Raw genomic sequence first — 19,896 nt, forward strand, 5'->3', positions numbered from 1 at the left:
AAAAAATAACAGTCAAAAACACAAGGCAATGACATAAATTACCTATGCAGCTAAATAAATGTATTAAAAGGTACGCTTTTATCCTCTATCTCTATCTATACTTTAACGTACAGATGATAGTTTATAAAATGTCTTTTTCTTTCATCGTCCAGTAACTGTCAGGCCATAAAATTTAAAAAAAATTCAGTATCTGTCATAGACAATTATGGAATTGTATCTGTGTCATTTGTCGTTGCAGTAAAAAAGAGCGGGAAAATTTCAGACGCATTGTGATTTGTGAATTAGTAACGCGTAGATCGAATTAATTATTTTAGCGTACAAGATTATCACTTAAAAGATTAACATAATTAAAAATTTATTACAATTAATATGAGCGCGTCTACATCGGCTCAGGCGATAGCCTCGGATTCCAATTCTAGTGCCGCACAAAATTCGCGTCCAAGTCATTTTATAATTTCAACATGCCGAAGGTATTTAGCATATTTTATTCGTGTTACTTACATAATTAACTTTTATGTAATTATTTTATTCTTTATGCAGAAATAACGATTTGTTATCTACGAATAGAAATTCATGTGAAAATCAAGAGACGGAAGAGTCAGAGGTTGAGGAGGTACAAAATAAAATTTTATAATAAAATTAATAAAAAAGATAAATTATAAACATTCGTAAAGCAGATACACGTACAAAATATTACTATATAAATATTTCTTAACTTGACGCAATTTTTTACTGAGTAGTTAACTATTAAAAATAATACATTATACAATATATTTTATGTTTGGATACTTCGTTTTAGTTATTCTTTTAGATGTAACAAATAAAAAAATTATATATGTAATTACAATATTTATTCCGTCCAAGTGACCCCAAAGTTGCGACACGCATTGTTTCATGTAGATTGAAGATTGTTTCTATGATTAAAGAAATGCCTAGAATCTAGGTTTATATAACTTAATTAATAGGGACTTGTACTTTACATACATACATTTACATAGCGTCTACTTGCCGTATGCTGCAGATCAGGGAAGCTGGGAGCGGCGTCCTACACTCTACAAACAGGAGAGGTAATTTTTGTCCCTAACATAATTCAATCTTACGTATACACATCGATTTCCGTCAATCTAATTGTGCTACTAGAAAGAAACGAAAGTATCTACACTATCGTCTCTTTCAATGGAACTGCATAATATTGCGGCCAATGTAAAAAAAAAATCCGTGCGTACAAAGTAGACAGGTCAGAAGTGAAACTTCTTTGGCAAACTAATTTTTAAATCTTGTTCATATTTATACAAATCTTTAGAAATAAAATTATAAAAACTTTAGATTTCCGAGTCTTAGAGGGAGGGAAAAAGGAAGGAATTTAGTGTATTAAAACATTAAAATATTAAGTGTCGAAAATTATTACAAATTATACATTTATTTTTTTAATTTATTTCTTCGACAATAAAAACACGTGGCATTTTACATTTCATTTGAGATTTCAATAAATTATTTTGCTTAAAATATAAAATACACCATGAATTCTAACGAAATTTTAATTTTACAAAATAGAATTTCTATTAGGTAATTCGCCCTTCTCACTCTCTCAATCGCTCTCTCCCTATTCTTCGACAAAAACGCTGCACATCTTCGAATTATTATTATTGCGTATCATCTGTAAATATTTTACCCTCATCTGCTTAAAGAAGTTTCACTTCAAAAATCCTGATGTCCTTTATATGGTCTACCAAAGTCATATACCCTGGTTTATAGTTTATGGATGAATGCAGACGATTTTATTAAATTAATTTAATGAGTTAAATTGTGTCTCAGCTGGAGGTTCTTGAAGAAATCCTCGACCGTCCGCCAGAACATCAAATATTCCTATCGTTATTTAGACAAGTGGATCCTGTTAAGATAATACTCGATAATAAAAGTCAGAATACTTTTATTAGCATCGTGAAAAAGACTGTATTCGAAGAGAATGACTCGGACGGCAAATGTAAACTCATTTTTGTCGCATCTAATGATTACAGTAAGAAAAAACAATTACTAGAATTTTTTTAATAATTTTTATGTTTAGGTAGGTAATTAATATAATAATCATTTTAATCTTGTCAGTTTGGCAATTACGTTACACGCAAGTTTTGCTAAGGCTGTCAATTATAGCCTCTGATGGTGGCAACTCTCCTATTACCAAATTTCATGGTTTTTTGCATTATTTAAGGTGACTAAACATAAAATTAATTGTAGATAAAGTACTACCAACTAGTAAAATGCGCTTTTTTTATATATTAATCGAGCATCTAATATAGTAGGCACAGAACTACACTATGCTCCATTGGGGAAAATGAGACAAGCATAATATTTAAAAAAACGTGTGGTACTCGGAGAGTGCCGCGGTAAAGCTATTGCATAGCATTTTTTTTTGTTATTTATTCAATCTACCCCTCTACCAGACTCAGACTACACGCCTATATAGTCTGTCTCACTCTAACGCGTACCGCCTGCGCTTATGTAACGTCACCGATCTCGTCAGAGATATGTGAATACGCAGTATTCATTCTGTCCCACTCTAACGCACCTGCGCTACGACACTGATCACGCTAGACCGATGTGAGACGCAGTATGTGTTCTGTCCCGCTCTAACGCGTATTGGCCGCACCTATATTACGTCATCGTGTTTTAGCTCGCTATAAAATCTATGCAATAGCTTAAAACCTTAGTTTATCATCTAAACATTCAGTCAATTTCACAACATTTTTACAAAACGGCTGAAACGGATCAATGATAATAACGGAAACTTTTTTTAATAGACTTTGAAGCCTGCAAGCGTCGCATTTACTCTCTATCTCTTCCCAATGAGCCACAAAATTGTACGGACGAGGAGAGATTGACATTTCTACGTACAGTGATAGATTTCTCCCAAAACCAAAGCGTGCATGCCCTAGGCGCTTTATTACGTTATCTAGATCTTAATTGGTCAAATTTGTGTATGGATTTACACACAAAAGCACAATTTATGGGCTTAAAAAGGATTTCACTGTAAGTATCACCTTGTTGTTTAAGTGAATAAATTAGTTACATGCAGCTGACTTTCATCATCGACGTTGAGCAGAATACGAAATTCCACCCATCCACCGCGTCCGTCGTACCACAATTGAGCGTTTTATAAGTGTCCTTCAAGAAAAGAGCGCACCAATTCTTAAAAGACCGGTAACGCTCTTGCGAGCCGTCTAGTAATGTGATTGTCTATTGGTATCACTTAACATAAGAAAAGCCTCCTGCGTTCTGTAATATAAAAAAAAGATTAATTAATAAATAACGAATCGTACTTGAGCAGATGGTGAGCAAATTTGTGTATATTTCGAAAATGGACATCAAAGCAAACAAACACCTTTAATTATTGTACGTTCTTACTATTAATAGAGTACACGCAAAATATCTTAACGAAATATGAGCCTTTAATTAAATGTCTTCAATAAACGTCGAGTGAGCTTTAATATAATGTCAAGTACATTTAAGCAACAAGCTTCTAATCGCGTAAACAAGACATCGTGTAGAATCAATAATTACTCATGAGTCTTAATGTTTGGTCTCTTTTATTGTATGACATAACGCTACCCGTACCTAGCTATGGAATTCGTCTCTTTCTGTCAAAGTATTTTCGATAGAGTAAAATACTGTTAGTAATAAATCAAGTAAGATTGAATTTTATAGTAACGACATAGTAACAATGGACGAAGACACATATCGGGGTCTGCAAATATTTAGCACCATATCTCATCCGAGTAACTTTAAAAAGGGAGTTCAAGGAAGCAATAAGGAGGGATTAAGCCTTTATCAACTATTCAGCAAATGTTCTTCGAAGGTCGGCTATCGACGAATGAGGTAATAATTTATTTTATATTTCTCTAAAACTTTAGTAGGCAAAAATAAACAGTATAAATCGTTATTTGCAAAAACAATTGCGCATTTTTAATTTATTTATCATAATATTCATTTAGGTTCATTTTCGCTTCTACTTCCATAGTTTTACCATAAGAGCGGCGCTATTATAAATCGCTTTATTTACTAGCACTATATTGAATACATTCATTATAATTCATGCTAATGCATTAGTTGTTCCAAGCGAGTAGTTATTATAGACTGAAAATAATGTAAAATTTAAGGAACAAATACATTTTGATCCTTCGAGTCGGCCGGCTTTTTATGTTTGCACATACAAAAATTTAAAAATTTAGTAAGTACGTACGTAATAAGTAAACGACTTAATTATTTCCATTTATTTCATTAGACATGAGATGTCTTTGTAGATAATGGTTATGTAATCTAATAGGGTACTCTTTCGTCATCCAAGTAAGGACTTGGTGGTTTTGAAGCAAAGACAAGAAGTCGTCGCCCTCTTTATGAGACCACAAAGTGATACTGCTCTAAGGAACATCTGTTCTTCGCTTAGATTCATCAAAAATGTCAATGTATGTAAATCAAATATCTCGTGTCATAACGTCGCTGCGCGTGCAATACCGCGGAAGAGCACTTTGTAAAAACCGCGTATCTGCGTTTTTGCGATTTTACAGGAAGAAGAAAAAACTAAATATCTCAGTCATTTAACTACATTTTGCTGACTGAACTCTATCACTACTAGTTTGGGGCTTACTTTATGGAGTAATAGTGTAAATTTATTTGTAACTTCCGTAAATTCCGTGTAAAATCACTTACGCGGTTTTGTTGCAACAATTGATAGAAAAAGTAGTATAGTATCAGTAAGTACGCGGGTTTGAAATTTTTTTTTATTATTAGAAAACATTATTAATTGTGATAAAAAGCAAAATTTTTTCAGAAAAACAATATCTTTCTATTATTAATAATCAACATTATAAAGAAAACTTATTTTTGCTAAGTATAAGATGTGAGCTTCTTATAAAAAAAAACTTCTAATCTGTAGAAAATTAATATTTTATTCATTAGTTGGACGAGGAATAGATTTTTATTTTCATAAGGAGTTCACATCTTTTACTTAGTAATACACAGAAAAAACTTTTTATAAACGTTTTAAAAGAAGTACAGGGAAACTATAATATTTTTTTACTATTCTCTATCAACATTCATCTATACTTAACATTACGTATATAAAAAAACTTTTTTATTGGTAAGTTTAAGATTTGAACTTCTAATCTCAAGAGAATTAACGAAGTTAGGTATTAAATTTTGTATTAAGTAAGACGTTGTGAGTTCATCTCTTTAACTTACCAAAAAAGTAGTTTTCTTAGAGATCAGCCTCCTAGGTTCCTCTAAAATCACAGAAAATATTTTAACGTAATCTTTGTTAAATGCTTTGTGCGAATACAGAATAAGTAAAATTAGCTTTTAATCATTGAATACTGTAGGTACACTTTACAACCCTAGTGCCTTGAATAATTTAGTTGACTGTGAAAAATAGGAATTGTTTTCACAATCAACTAAATTATTCAAAAGTACTCATACTTATTGAGTACAATATAGCAAACAAAAACATTAAATAGCAAATAAACATAACAAAACATAATAATTTTAATAATTTAAACTCTCATTTAAATAATTATAATTAAAGCATTGAGCCTCTCAATCACAATAAGAACATTATTTATAAGGAAAGTTATTATAAAAACTTTGCCAGTCTTTGGGTATGACACTCTTAAGCTCCTGTAAGTGATCATACTTGGTCTTGGATATTGGCTGTCTAGATTCATAAAGTGAAGGCACACTGTCAATCGGAACTATTTTCTTTGGCCGTCTTGGTAAAGGAATAAAATCATCTGCAAAGCGGAGCTTATAGTCTATTGTGCCACTTGGATTATATCTGAGTGCTTTTATTTCAACGACACAGTGATCACCCGCCCCACGACCAGGTCTTATTGAGTCATAAATCAAACATTCTTTAAGACCGAAGTCTTTAAAAAATGTATAATCAGGTGTAATAACTTCGTAATGACTTGGTACTTTTCTCGCTTCCTTCGTGATCGTGGCGTATTGTGAGGGTAATATCATAATTTCTTCACCGTTTGGGTAAATACGCGGACTTGCAGCCAACTTCAGGCATACTACTGTTCCGCTGTATTGCTACGATGCCAAAAAAGAGGTTTCCCATTGGCTAATTCAAATTGTGTGAGAGCTAGTATAAGCCAATCCGCATTAAGGATCTATTGGCGCGATATCTCAATTTTGTTCCTTTTGCTGTTACGCGGTATTAACAAAGTGCTCTTCCGCGGTATTGCACGCGCAGCGACGATAAGATGAATTCTCTGGTGAAAGTTTTACTTTATTACTATTTTGATTTAATCACTTTTCTTATAAACGGATGGTTTGATTTCGATAATATACTCTTAAAAAGCTCAAAAGTTAACTGATCATAATATTATGAATGTTTGATAAAGGCTGGCAAAGGCTTTTTGGGCGTCTTTATTTTAAAGCCTGTTGAAATAACCTTTAATATGTACATGACGCTGATATATACATTTGTTTTAGGGTATTTTAGCAAAAATTAAAGCACTTTCTGCTAAAGCTTACCATTGGAAGTCTCTTTATAATGTAAGTGTGATTTTGCATTCAGTTTCTAATTCATTTAGGTAACACAATGTACACTTATGAAAGTCAATTAAGAAATACATATTAAATGCTTCTAATTTTAACATTTATCTACTGCCAGTTGCTCAAATCAAGGGCGTAGAACGGAAGAGAAGAACTGGCAATAAAGTCTCCGCCACTGTTTTTAATCGCCAAGTTTTTTGTTTTACAAAATGTTTGTAAGGAGCTGCAACCAGTACACCATGTTCCACATGACATCTTAAGTAATTTACTGTAATAATAAAAAAACAAAGATTTGTCCTCTATCAGCAGGAGGCATGGTGAAATAGGAGCACGCACTTACATTCTCGTGAGAACAACACGCACTAACTAATTGTGAAATATATATGACAACTTATCATTTACGATTAGGTTCTTAATAGAGTACAGAAGGATAATTTAAATAATATTAAAAAAATCAAGCATACGCTTGTTATAACTAACTACACCTTTCAACAAAATTTAAAGAAATTATGTTTTAGTTTCGTTTTCTTTCTTCCTATCCTAATAATGTTATAAAGAAACATTTTTAGACCCTATATAACGCGGTACTGATAAGTGAATTGTGTGAGCCAATAGCTCGGTCAAGTGAATATTTGGAGAATATAGCCACTTGTGACACAAACAAATTGTACGAGGTAATAAAAGTATTATTTTTGTTCATTTGTATTTACGAGTTATCATAGGTAGAAGCTTCTATATAGGTCCAATATAGCTTTTATATACGGAAGGTAGCTTCTATATCGTTATTCTAAACTTCTTTGAAATAAAAATAAAATAAGGCCTAATACACAACCTCTGCTTTTTTCAATTGTTCATAAATATTTTAAATGTGTGACATAAAAATCTTTTGCTATCAATAAGTATTTAAAAGATATTCTATTAATAAACTAAAAATTACGTTTTACTATATAAAAACCCATTTCAGCTCAGCCTAAAAATCCTTACATTTCTATCACGTCAAGGTCAATGTACCTTATTTGGTATTCGTATGTCCTTATAAGGTATTGTAATGAAACGAGGCTCTTCAGGACACGACTATTTAATATGATTGTTGGTACAATACTGATCTATATTAAACCATCGATACATTTATATTAATCATGTAGGCACAGTTTCAATTTGTATAATTCTACCAATCTAAAATTTTTCTTTGAATTAACAGATGGCATTATACATGAATAGAATAATTGATTTCGATCTCTCGAAATCCGAAGGAAAGTTCACTGTAAAGGCTGGAGTGGATGCGGACTTAGATATGAGTAAGACAAAACATTCCAGTGTGACTTAATTTTAATAGGAAATATATTTAATTTTCCTATTTTATAGCAAATAATGACGATCAAGTAATAATTTTAATTTAAGTTTCATTAATACTACAAAGCAGCAGTGTTGGCTGTTTATTTTTGTTTTAATACTATACGTATACAAGTCGGTTTAATACATTTTTCTATTGATAATAAAAGCAAATATAAACATATAATTTATAACTAACAACAATCCTAAATGAACCATTTTTTGTAATTTCTTAAGAAAAGCAAACAATGGCCAGTCTCCACAACCTTATGTCAGAGACTGCCAAAGTAGAGATGGACCGTCTCCCACCCTTCGTTGAGGAGTGTACGATGTTGTATATGCCTCATTTGGGATATCTTCTGGGAGTAAAGGCCTGGTCTGATCATCTCACTTTGGACCAGAAGCAGCTGCCTGATATGAAGTTCATGGTACTATAATTATTATCAATACGCCTTTATTTACTTATTTATATTTCCCTAAAAGGCTACGCTCTCACGAGCTTTCTGGCAATGTGTCTTAACATCAGGTGTGCCTCCAGCAATTTACATTATGCTTTTTTTTTAATTATTGACGGATTAAACCTGGACGTCTGCTTTATATCAAAAGTTTCATTTGCTTTACAGCAAGTATTGTTACATTATAACAAATTTAATAATAAAAATGTTTATTAATATTTTGAACAGTCAAGTTGTTTAGTTATGTAAACTGAGATTATTTCACCCGGAATCGAACCCAACCTATCGCTTTTTGGCCAAGTAAGTAAGCCGCGATAACGCAATGGACAAAAATATGTGTGAGTCGTACGAAAGCAATTCTCTGAGCTTGAATTTAATTTTCTCTGAACTTTACTATAAAATAATATTTTTTTCAATTTACAGTTTCAAAATAACGATTATATTCATTACAAAAGCAAAGGCTGCGAAGGTGAGTAGAAAAGACACTTAAAAAATAAATTAATCAAATCACAAAAAATATTTTTGAAAAGCAATATAATATGTAAAATTCTCGTGTCACAATGTCCTCCTTTCGGTTCGACTGATTCTTATGATTTTCTTTATGCATATTCAGTAAGTCTGAGAATCGGCTACTCGTTCAAACCCCTCAGAGATAAGGGGTGTCCACCCCAAAAAAAATATATTTATTTTTTAGACAATTTTTTTTTTTATGATACAACATACAAAAATACATACTACCCTTAATTTTCACCCCTCTACGATCAACCCCTATTTTTTATTGTAGTAGATAGTTATTTTTACTGAACTAAAAAAAATTCCTAGAAATAATATACGTGGCTAAACAACGTTTGCCGGGTCAGCAAGTTTAATTATAAAAATATATATCTATAGAATATACAAAAAATATTTTTTCATTATATTTTTCTTGGTAGAACAGTGTTGGCCTAGTAAGCTCTATGTGCACAATTAACACATATTCCTACGGTGAAGGCAAACATCGTTAAGGAGTCGACACGACAGGCACAAAAGACTGATCACCTACTTGTCTATAAAGTAAAAAAAACGGCTGTAATCTGAAACTGAATTATTATTAATACATATTTTGGTTATCGCTTCTAATTTAAAGGAAAGCCTATCAAAATGCTCAATAAAAAGCAATTAAAGTATTCTCATCGTGGCAAGGTAGCCATTGCTGATAATATCTTAGATTTAATTAAAAAGATACAACAATTAGAGCATTTCTTTAGTTTCGTTATATATTTTTAAATAACCGCGATTGCTAGAGTACATGAGCCATCGAGTTATATAAATAATGCAATAAATTTGCGTTTTTATGCATTAAAAACTTTTAATCGGTTTATTTGTACTTTTATAGAACTGGATCTACTAATAGGCGACACGTACCCAGAAATAGTTGCTCACGAGACACGTATCATGATGCGTTTCACGTCAATCTTATTGGAGAATTTGAATTCGTTGTCCGCGCTTATCGAGAATTGCGCAGAATTAGATTGGTTTGTACATAAACTCAGTTTTATATATTTTATTACAATTTAAATAAAAAATGCTTAGCCTTCGTGACACCGCTCTTTTGTGCACAAAAGTTTTTTGTTTAATTGATATCACGCTAATATCAAATTGCCTAGTTCGAATTGAAAAAATATTTATATTGGACATTCCGTTAGCTATAGAGGCTGAGCATGAATTAAAGTTGATGCAAAAATGGGAAAACAAAATCCATTTTGAGAAATGATGTTGCGATAGTGGCGAAAGAAATGCAAACATTTATTACAAAATTGTTTTTAAATAAATTTTATGACACTTTTTTTCAGGTTCTAATATTAGTGTGTGTATTTTTTTATTATAACACCTTTCTCGTATTTTTAGCATGCATATTTTTATTAATTGATTTGTCGTAATTGCCTTTTATTCTAATAATTCATATTGCCGAGCTGTTTTTAATAAATCTGCTATACGGCTATTCATCAATCACATCAATTTTTTAATGTGGAACTAAATTGCCCCTAATGGCATGTGATCTTCATTAATATCTTTGAAGTATTTATTTATTAATTTACATCACATCATAATAATATATAATCCATTTTTTACAGTACAATCTATATATTCTAAAATACATGACAACGGTGAACATAAATTAAAAAAAACAACTTACTTGTACTACAATTAACTATACATTTAACATAGCATCAATAACCCCGCAACTTAATAATGGTCTAGTACATTTGTATTGGGCATGGGACATCAAACAATTAATTAAGTATTGTGAATGGAATCCGATAATGTAGACTTAAGATCCAAGGCTGCTGTTTCCCACGTTAAAATACTTAAACTAAGGTTTAGCTCAACGCGGAAAACAGCTAGTTAATAATAAATGAAACACATCCACAGCCTCATAGCTATATCCAAAGTGTGTAAAGAACTTAACTTCGTACGTCCAGAGTTGACTATGGACAAAATAATACATATAAAACAGGGAAAACACCCCTTATACCTAACCACTTGTGAGAGTTTCGTTCCCAATGATGCCGAAAGCTCTCGCACGGCAGGATACGTTAAGATATTAACGGGACCAAATTCGAGTGGCAAGTCTGTTTATATGAAACAAATTGGTAATACAATACAATTTATTCAAAATATATGTAATGGAATCTTTAAAGCTTATTTTTTAGTCGATTAGGGAAGGCCCAATTTCGATCTAAAAAAAAAAAGAAAAAAAAGTAAAGTTTACTCCTCGAGCTATTGGCGCCTTCTGCTAGTCGGAGGTCGAAGGAAGAACAGCCTTCCTTCCTCCACAAAATAAAAGCCTATTGAAATAACTATACCATTTCAGTAATTAGCTTGACGTCACTTGATACCAATAAATTTGGAGATTTCATAGTTTTAAAATAACTGAGCTACAAAGTAATTAGCAAGTACTACGGGCATTTATGATGTGTAATTCACATTTATTTTATCAACTTTACAATGATTCAAGTTGTGAGAGACTGAAAAGCACCTACATTTCATTCATATTAAGATAATTCAGTAAACTGTTCTTACTTATACTTCTTCTTCTACTTTAAAAGTTTTGAAGGCGAAACTCGAGGAATTTTATAGATTATTTTTCCGACCCAAATATCGGCCAATAGAATTGCACCATTCGACGTCACGTGGTACAACCTACATGGTATTATACTGATAATTTTTTGTGAAAATTTTCTCTGGTCGTTGCTTCAAGAAAAGTATTAAGTAGTTGTTTTATTCATTATGAAATTCTTATTTGTTAACTGTACATTTCGTCTCATGGTGCAATTCTATTGGCCGACATTTGGGTCGGAAAAATAATCCCCCGAATACCACACGAGATTCAAAATTATCGGGCATTTCCCTCAAGGTTCCCTGCAAACAAATATAGTCGTCATGACGACTTATATCGTATATAGTATTATAAGTGAATATTTCATGAAAAAAATTGTGACTAAAATGGTAGATGTCCTTTCATTTGAGGCCAATGTTTTACTCAGATAGCGTCTTTATGGTTCGGTTACATAATGATCCTTAAGAAATAAACCAATGCTTTTGTATTTCATTTAATAGGGAGTTAATAGACTTAAAATAATGAAAAATATAGCTTTAAATACACGGTACAAATCTGTATATGTGTGTGGTATTGCTGTAGTAATGTGTGTAAAATTATCACAGAATATGCCGGCAATAAAATATTCAGGACAATGTTGAAACTAACACAAAGCTTTCCAAAGAATAAACTAATTATTATTATTATACTCTAATATATAAAAACTGTGAAACAATTTTAGGTCTGATAGTATATCTGGCACATATAGGCAGCTTTGTGCCAGCAGAATCCGCCACAATTGGTATAGTGTCAAACATTTTCACTCGAATACAATCAACTGAATGCATCGCGGCGCACATGTCCGCTTTTCTCATCGATCTAAAACAGGTTAATTCTTATACTTACTAAAACTAAGTTCTACCGCGTCTATATTTTTTATAGAACGGGCAGGAGGCTCACCTGATGTTAAGTGATACCGCCGCCCATGGACACTCTCAATGCCAGAAGGCACGCGAGTGCGTTGCCGGCCTTTTAAGAATTGGTACGCTCTTTTCTTGTCTATATGAACCCGATAATCTCAATAACAACCAAGTGTATGATTCTCCATTAGTGTGCAGTGGAAGTATTACAATATAACTAAATCCACGTGGTCAATTTAATTAATGCCCATTTGACTTTGGTCGAAAATAATATCCCACGAGAAAAGTCTGCAAAGTTCCTACGATGAAACCTTTTTATACTCCCACTATTTTTCTTTCATTTCCATGTAGCTTAATACATATCCATTATTATATTCGCAATTTTTTATATTTAATGAATTGTATTTTTATTATAATTTCACTCTTTTGTGACTCTTTATTTTGGTCTAAATTCTAAAATATTATTGATGTTTGCACTGAGCAAACTCATATATAGCTTAAGTAAAATTCAATCTAATCGTATATGTCTAGAGAACAAAATCAAAACTAAAAAACAGTTCCAGTTTGAAAAAGTATCCTCAAAATATTATCGGACATTCAATTTCAATAAATCAAGTCAACATTACACACACACACACACCTACACCCTAAAGGCATTGGGCGTGTTTGGCCGAAGTAAGTACTTACTAAACTTAGTAAGCCAGTAAGCATAAAAAAATTAAAGTCTTACAAGCTGACTGTAGCGCTTTTCGGCCAGGACAGACTTACTGGCTTATTAACATAACACAAAACACCGGTTTATGTCATATCCCGTACATAACCTCATAGACTTCTCGATTAAAGAAGAATTATCACTCATTTTAGAAAATTCTATGATAATTGATACGTAATTACACACACCAGTTTTTAACTGTCAACTTATTTTTACGTCTAAAATCATTATATTGAGTGCATGTGTATCTGAACAATGACAGGTCTGTTCCTGTCCGTTTTGTTTACATCAACAATAAGCAAAATGGCGTCGTATATTAAGCCATACTTACTGCGTTAGCACTTATTTTGTGTCCCGGCCGAAAATTTTGTAAGCATAGTAAGTGACTTACTAAATTTAGTAAGTACTTACTTCGGCCAAACACGCCCATTCTCTCTGTATAAATTATTGTTTAGTATGTGAACTTTTAATTGACGTTTCAATTTAAAAAGTATTTAGTACTTTTCCACCGTCAGGTAAGGTAACACAGGCTATATTTTTTTTAAATATTTAACATGTGCGAAGCCAGTACAAGCTTCTTTCTATAACGGGTCAAATTTTTCATAGATGGCATTAGCCCTACAAGAATCTTCATCGAATTCTTTGATACTGGTAGATGAGTTTGGTAAAGGCACTTCAGAAACCGACGGCTTGTCTCTACTAGCGGCGTGTCTCAACACGCTACTATTTAGGTCTGAAGAATGCCCTCATGTGTTCCTATCTACCCACTTTTTGAACGTAAAGGAGTTTATTATTGAAACACCAATCGTTAAATTCTTGGTAAGTTAAATTACATTTACTGGTTAGTTAAGTACTGATTAAAGTAAAATTTACAGTTAAAATTTGTTGGACGGCTCCAATTGAGGGGTTTGGGATCTGGAGGTGTATTTTTAAATACTGACGTCATGGTTAATATACATTACAAACACTATACTGATGACACATTTACAATATTTTATAAACCTGCCATTAGTTACACATTCAAACTCCAATGAAATTAATAAATATTATGGTATTTCACCTAAACTTAATATCTTCGACTGCAAATCAAGATTACCCTCATCGCCGCTAACGAGGACTTCGTTCCGACAGCATAACATATACCTATACAATATCTCGCACTCACCCACTGATGCCTTCGCGCCAAGTTGGTGGATGTAGAGCACAACTTCTAAACTTAGAAGAAGGAAGTTGTGCTAATGCATGACACATTTTATCCTTCTCTATTGTTCAGTTATAATACTTGAACTAGTCTAATTTTAAACGTTCTGGCTTTTAGAAGGAATTTGTTTTCCTTCGATCTAGAAACATTTTATTCTTGGAACAGGTTATACTTTCAGTAGTTTATAATTATTAGGAAATTACAGTCAAAATCTTTTATTACGACATCGAAAGGACTACTCATATTTGGTCGTAAAAACCGATAGTCGTAACAGCCGATGACGTTGTTATTAACCTTATACAATAGAATTCAGCCGGGACCTTTGATTTTGGTCAATGTAACCGGTATGTTGTTCTAAACGATGTCGTCGTAGAGTCTGGCTAATGAAAGTTGATACTGAAAAAGCGCGGCAAATTTAAAAAATATCAGCATGGCAGCCCTAAAGTAAAAAGGAAAGTTGGAACAACTCACTTTGATAGTTTGACATTCATTTTTATTTTACTAGTGGATGCTTGCAATTTTTAGGCTTATAGGTTTTGTGGACATAAGTTTCATCTAAGTAGATTATTGGCTTGCCTTCTGCACGTTTCGATGCAATGGTACGCAAAAAGCGATGTCTCCATGCATCTATACCATATCGTTCAATTAATAATGAACGTTCATTTTTGTTTTTCTTAAATTCATAACCGTTGGCTAATAATCTCAAGACTATCTGTAATAGAACAATAACATTATCTAAAGTAACTAAAACTAATATGTACTTATTTAAAATAAAAAATATCAAGACATTTTGACCGTAATAACTTTAGTGTTGTCATATAAAAAGTTTGCAAAAAAAACCAGTATCTACTTTCGTTAGCCAGATTCTAAACGGTTTTGACTGTTATAGTGTATATGCAATCTGTGTACACATATAAAATGAAAATACAGTCAAAACCGGTTATAACGACATTGAAGGGACCGTATAGTTGCCGACGTTATATCCGATAGTCGTTATAAGCAATGTCATATATTATATATACACAAGTATAGTTCATATGTATGTACAATACATACAAGTTATATTATCATAGTTATCTATCTAGAATAGGTAGGTATGGGTTATAATATGGTATGTTAATATTATAATATGTAAACGAGTCAAAAAAGAAACAAAAATATTTATTACGAAATAATTAGGTACAAAAGTAATCAGTCTCAAGGTATGAGTATCACGAGTATCAAACTGTTCGTTAAAGGCAACAAATTTTTGCAAAATCGTTACAGCGTTAAGAGCCTCGGAAATCGTTGTTGGCTGAAACTGTTCGTTGGGAGAAAGTGCGTAGGTAATAATATGCCTAAATATTCATTCAACGCCTCTAAATAATATTTAAAATCGTTTGTATTGTTTTGTTTTGCTGAGACAAGAAGCGGTTGGTCGTTATAGCCGATGAATATCAATAAAATTTCGTCGTTGTAAGCGATATGTCGCTGTATCCGATGTTGTTATAAGCGGTTTGTTTACTGCATAGTTTACTAGGGATTCGGACGGGACCGTACAATCTGGTTGTAATAACCGATAGGTCGTTGTAAACGATGTCGTTATAAACGGTTTTGACTGTATAACTAAAGCAATTCATTCAACATAAAATCAATATTAATTTTAAAAACACTTTTATAATCAGAGTTTCGAGCACATAATCCAAGATGGCGAACCAGTATTCTTATTTCGCGTAATGGAAGGCTCTTGCGAGTTCAGTTTCGCCCACCAGGTGGCGTGTTCCAGTGGAATTGAAGAAAATATAGTGGATAGAGCTAAACAAATCTTCCAGACCATGAATGTAATTAATAACATAATTTTTATATTACGGTGCGTACAGACTATATAACATAACATGTTATATAACATTGCTATACAACATGTTTCAGATAATGTGGACACTGAATGTTATAAAACATGTTATAATAACATGTTAACCCAGCATCTACGTTTTTTTTGTTTTTCTTTTGTTATTTAAATTGGTTATATAACATTGTTATATTGCATTGTTATTCTAATGTGTACAGTATTGTTTTATATTATAATGTTGAATAACAAGGTTACATAATGTGGACGTGTTATAAAACACAAGTTATATAATATGTTACATAGTCTGTACGCACCCTTAGAACCACATTCCCCTTGAACACCATCAACCCTTTGCCGCAGATTTCGGAATCGTGAAGTGTTTATTGCGCACATAGAAAGAAAACCCCACGAAGTCTGGGTTCGAACATACGACCTATGTGTTGAATATAACGCACAAACCACAGTGAATTTATTCCTAAGTATGTTTGTTAGTGTTGGCCTAGTGGCTTCAGCGTGCGACTCTCATACCTGAGGTTGTAGGTGCGATTCCCGGCTGTGCACCAATGGACTTTCTTTCTATGTGCGCATTTAACATTTGCTCGAACGGTGAACGAAAACATCGTGAGGAAACCGACATGTCTTAGACCCAAAAAGTCGACGGCGTGTGTCAGGCACTGGAGCCTGATCACCTACTTGCCTATTAGATTTAAAAATGATCATGAAAAAGATTCAGAAATCTGAAGCCAAGACTTAGGGTCAACGCACACGGGCCACCGGCCACAACCACAAAACGCCGCCACTGGCATATTTCCTGTAATTTTCATACATTTTATATGGACTCGCCGCACACGGTTGGCGCCGGTGGCGGCCACACGCTACAAATCGTCGCAGCTTGCTTCTTGTGGCTCGCACCGGCCACTAAACGCCGACACAAAAAGCCGCCACACGCCACTCGCGCGATTCCGCGCCCCTCTCTCCCTTGCCTCAGTTAACCTGAAGTCGACGGTAACGCACGCACGTAGTCTGTGGTTCATATAGGTAGATAAATATGGATACAGAATTATTTATATCAGAAATACAATCCCGTCCTGCGATTTGGGATTCAAAAAGTGATAGTTATAGTAATAGAGGAGAAAAAGTGAAGGCCTGGGAAGAAATCTGCGAATTGTTTGTGGGAAATTTTTCGAATAAAACTGCCAAAGAAAAGAACATTGTAGGTAAGTTTAATAAAATAATATAAAACCATATATTTATATTCTATTTTCTTGCCACGGTACTGCTCCTTCATTCATAAAATAATCTTTTAACGTATCTCTTGCAGTAGACGCTCGTGTTACTGGCCAGCCTGTATTTTGTATATCTTCGAGTCCCACTATTTTCAAAGTGTGACGAAAATTGAAACCATCCCTTTTGTGAATAAAGTTGTGCAACAAATGTATAGTTCAATGGTTGTCGATTACCGACCTGTCGTGGTGAAGGGATATTTAATGTCTTTCTGTGTATTTTATTACACAGTTCACTTTCTCTAAATATTGTAAAATAAAATAAATAAAAATAAAATATGTTTATTATGGAACATAAGATACATGTATCACTTATTCCACGTCATTAAATTTGAAGGCATAAGAAAACGGCAAAGAAGACAGAGGGGGTAGGCCGAGAGAAAAAGCCGGCGTAAAAATAGCGGCGTAGAACCGGATGCTTTACCGTATGCCCCAACATCCACGAACGTAAAAAGTAAATTCGAGTCGCATTTTGCTAGAAGTGCTATTAAAAAAAAAATAGTTAAAGTACAAGGAGCCGGTATCGAATGGATGAATAATTCTTATATGTTTCCCATCTATGGCGCCTAAACAATTAGAAAAATTAGTATTTTGAAGAAATCCGCTGGCAATTTCATTCCACATGTCTTGGGTCGGTTCTGGAATACAAACGGCTTTTAAATAGTTCCAAATTAGTTGACATGTTTCTTGTACTATTTTCCTTGCTGTAGAGGCCCCACGGTGGTAAGAGAATTCAAAATCCTCAAACGAGCATCCAGGTCCTAGATACCTGAAACAATGAAGTATATAATATTTTTTTGTTGTTACAGAAACTAAATTACAGAGGAAGTGGAAGAGTCTTCGTGACAGTTTTAATAGAGAAAATGCAAAAAACAAGAACGTTGCGAATGGTTCGGCAGCAACAAGCAGTAAACAGTACATTTATTTCAATCATCTATCTTTCTTGAATTCCTTAAAAGAAGTGAGACCGTCTACCGATGTTACTAATGCAACTAATAATGCGGAAACACCTCGCCCGAAAATAAACAGAAACGTTAATATAAAAAGGGCCGAAAAATCAGAAAATGAAATTCTCAGAACACTTTCGGAAAATTTAAAACGTAAACATGATCAAATAAGCGACCAAAATGACCCCGATAAGCAATTTCTGATGTCGCTGCTTCCACATGTAAAAAAAATTGACGAAAATTGTAAACTTGATTTTCAATTAGAAATATTACAGTTAATTAGAAAGTACACGCATAATCAAAATTATGAAACCTGTTCGGCACAATATTATGGTTATTCTTCAGGAAATGACAACAAACACTCGACACAAAAAGCTTCTACATCTGCCCAGCCTTCTCCACTTCATTCACATTATTCCGACAAGTCTATGCTTGACATGTCATACTCTACACAAAACGCTTCTACATCTATCCCGTCTTCACCTATAATTCAGCTTTCTCCAACTCATTCATATTATTCTGACCAGTCTATGGACAACAGTTCTGTTATCGAAGCCATGTTCATTGTTCCGTGATGATGACGAGTGATATTAAATTATAATAAACACACAATAACTAAATACAAATACCTACGTGTTTTATTTGTTAACTAGCTATTCTCTAGTAGAATAAACAATGCATAGTGATTATAAATAAAGTATAGATTATTTTATTATAGGGCTCTGTGGAGTTTTATGCTAGTGATTATTTCCACTTACCTTAATGTGATAGCTAGTCTTTCCGCAGGTGCGATGCTTTTCCGCATGTTGGTGTCGTGGTGCTTTAATCCAGCATATAATAGAGCATGTAGTTCCCAAAACGTACCTATACTTAAACGAAAATGTTTGAAAAACTTTTTAGGATGGTTTAGAAGATTATCGAAATGTTCGTGGCATTTGTGTACATTCGTTAAAATTGGATGTATCCAATAACTACGGTTTCGTCTTCTACGACGACGTCTTTTTATGAAAAGTAGCGCAATTAAACCTTCTTCGTCAGAGTCCATTATGATACTGCACGCAAGGGTTAAAAAAAGTAGCAGCCACCGGCCACAAGTGTCGACCACCGGCCACAAGTGGCTGTCGCGCGCTTCAGCTACCTTTGTAGCCGCTTCTAGCTTCTCGTGGCGGCGTTTGTGGCTGTCGTGTGTGGCACGTGTGCGGCGACCCTTAAAAGAGGTTGTAGCGCCACAGTTTTTTTTGTTTTTAATGTTTGTAGTGATTTTTCCTGTAGAATTGGAAAAAGATTCCAATTCATGTCATTTTAAAGTGGATAGTTATTTCTTATTTCAGAATAACCAATTACCAGAACCGAACAAGAAAATAATGTCAAAATTAAATCATATCACAAAGAAGATAAGAAAAGACCTCATTTTAGAAGACATTTATTAAAAAATCGCTTTAAACACTTTGATTAGCAACATCATATAAAATTTTAAAATATACAAATAATAAATAATATTGGAATGTTTTGTAATATTCTTAATAAATAATTATCTAATTTTTTTTATTACATAATTGCGAGCAAATGGCTTCGGTGAAATTTTTT

At 33.2% G+C, this 19,896-nt stretch overlaps 1 protein-coding gene across 1 annotated transcript; it reads left to right on the top strand.

The window, feature by feature from the left end:
- The first annotated feature begins 369 nt into the window (after positions 1 to 369).
- Positions 370 to 19,782, top strand: LOC125059767 (mutS protein homolog 5-like). The gene is made up of 18 exons (XM_047664316.1): positions 370 to 470; positions 541 to 613; positions 999 to 1,067; positions 1,816 to 2,017; positions 2,799 to 3,027; positions 3,703 to 3,873; positions 4,322 to 4,460; positions 6,490 to 6,552; positions 7,122 to 7,226; positions 7,754 to 7,850; positions 8,122 to 8,312; positions 8,763 to 8,808; positions 9,715 to 9,853; positions 10,752 to 10,972; positions 12,161 to 12,306; positions 13,657 to 13,869; positions 15,916 to 16,071; positions 19,641 to 19,782. The coding sequence occupies exons 1-18, from the start codon at positions 370 to 372 to the stop codon at positions 19,737 to 19,739; spliced, it is 2,460 nt and encodes an 819-aa protein (XP_047520272.1). The 3' UTR covers positions 19,740 to 19,782.
- Positions 19,783 to 19,896: the final 114 nt, after the last annotated feature.

Source organism: Pieris napi, chromosome 20, assembly GCF_905475465.1.
Source record: "Pieris napi chromosome 20, ilPieNapi1.2, whole genome shotgun sequence".
Classification (NCBI taxonomy): domain Eukaryota; kingdom Metazoa; phylum Arthropoda; class Insecta; order Lepidoptera; family Pieridae; genus Pieris; species Pieris napi.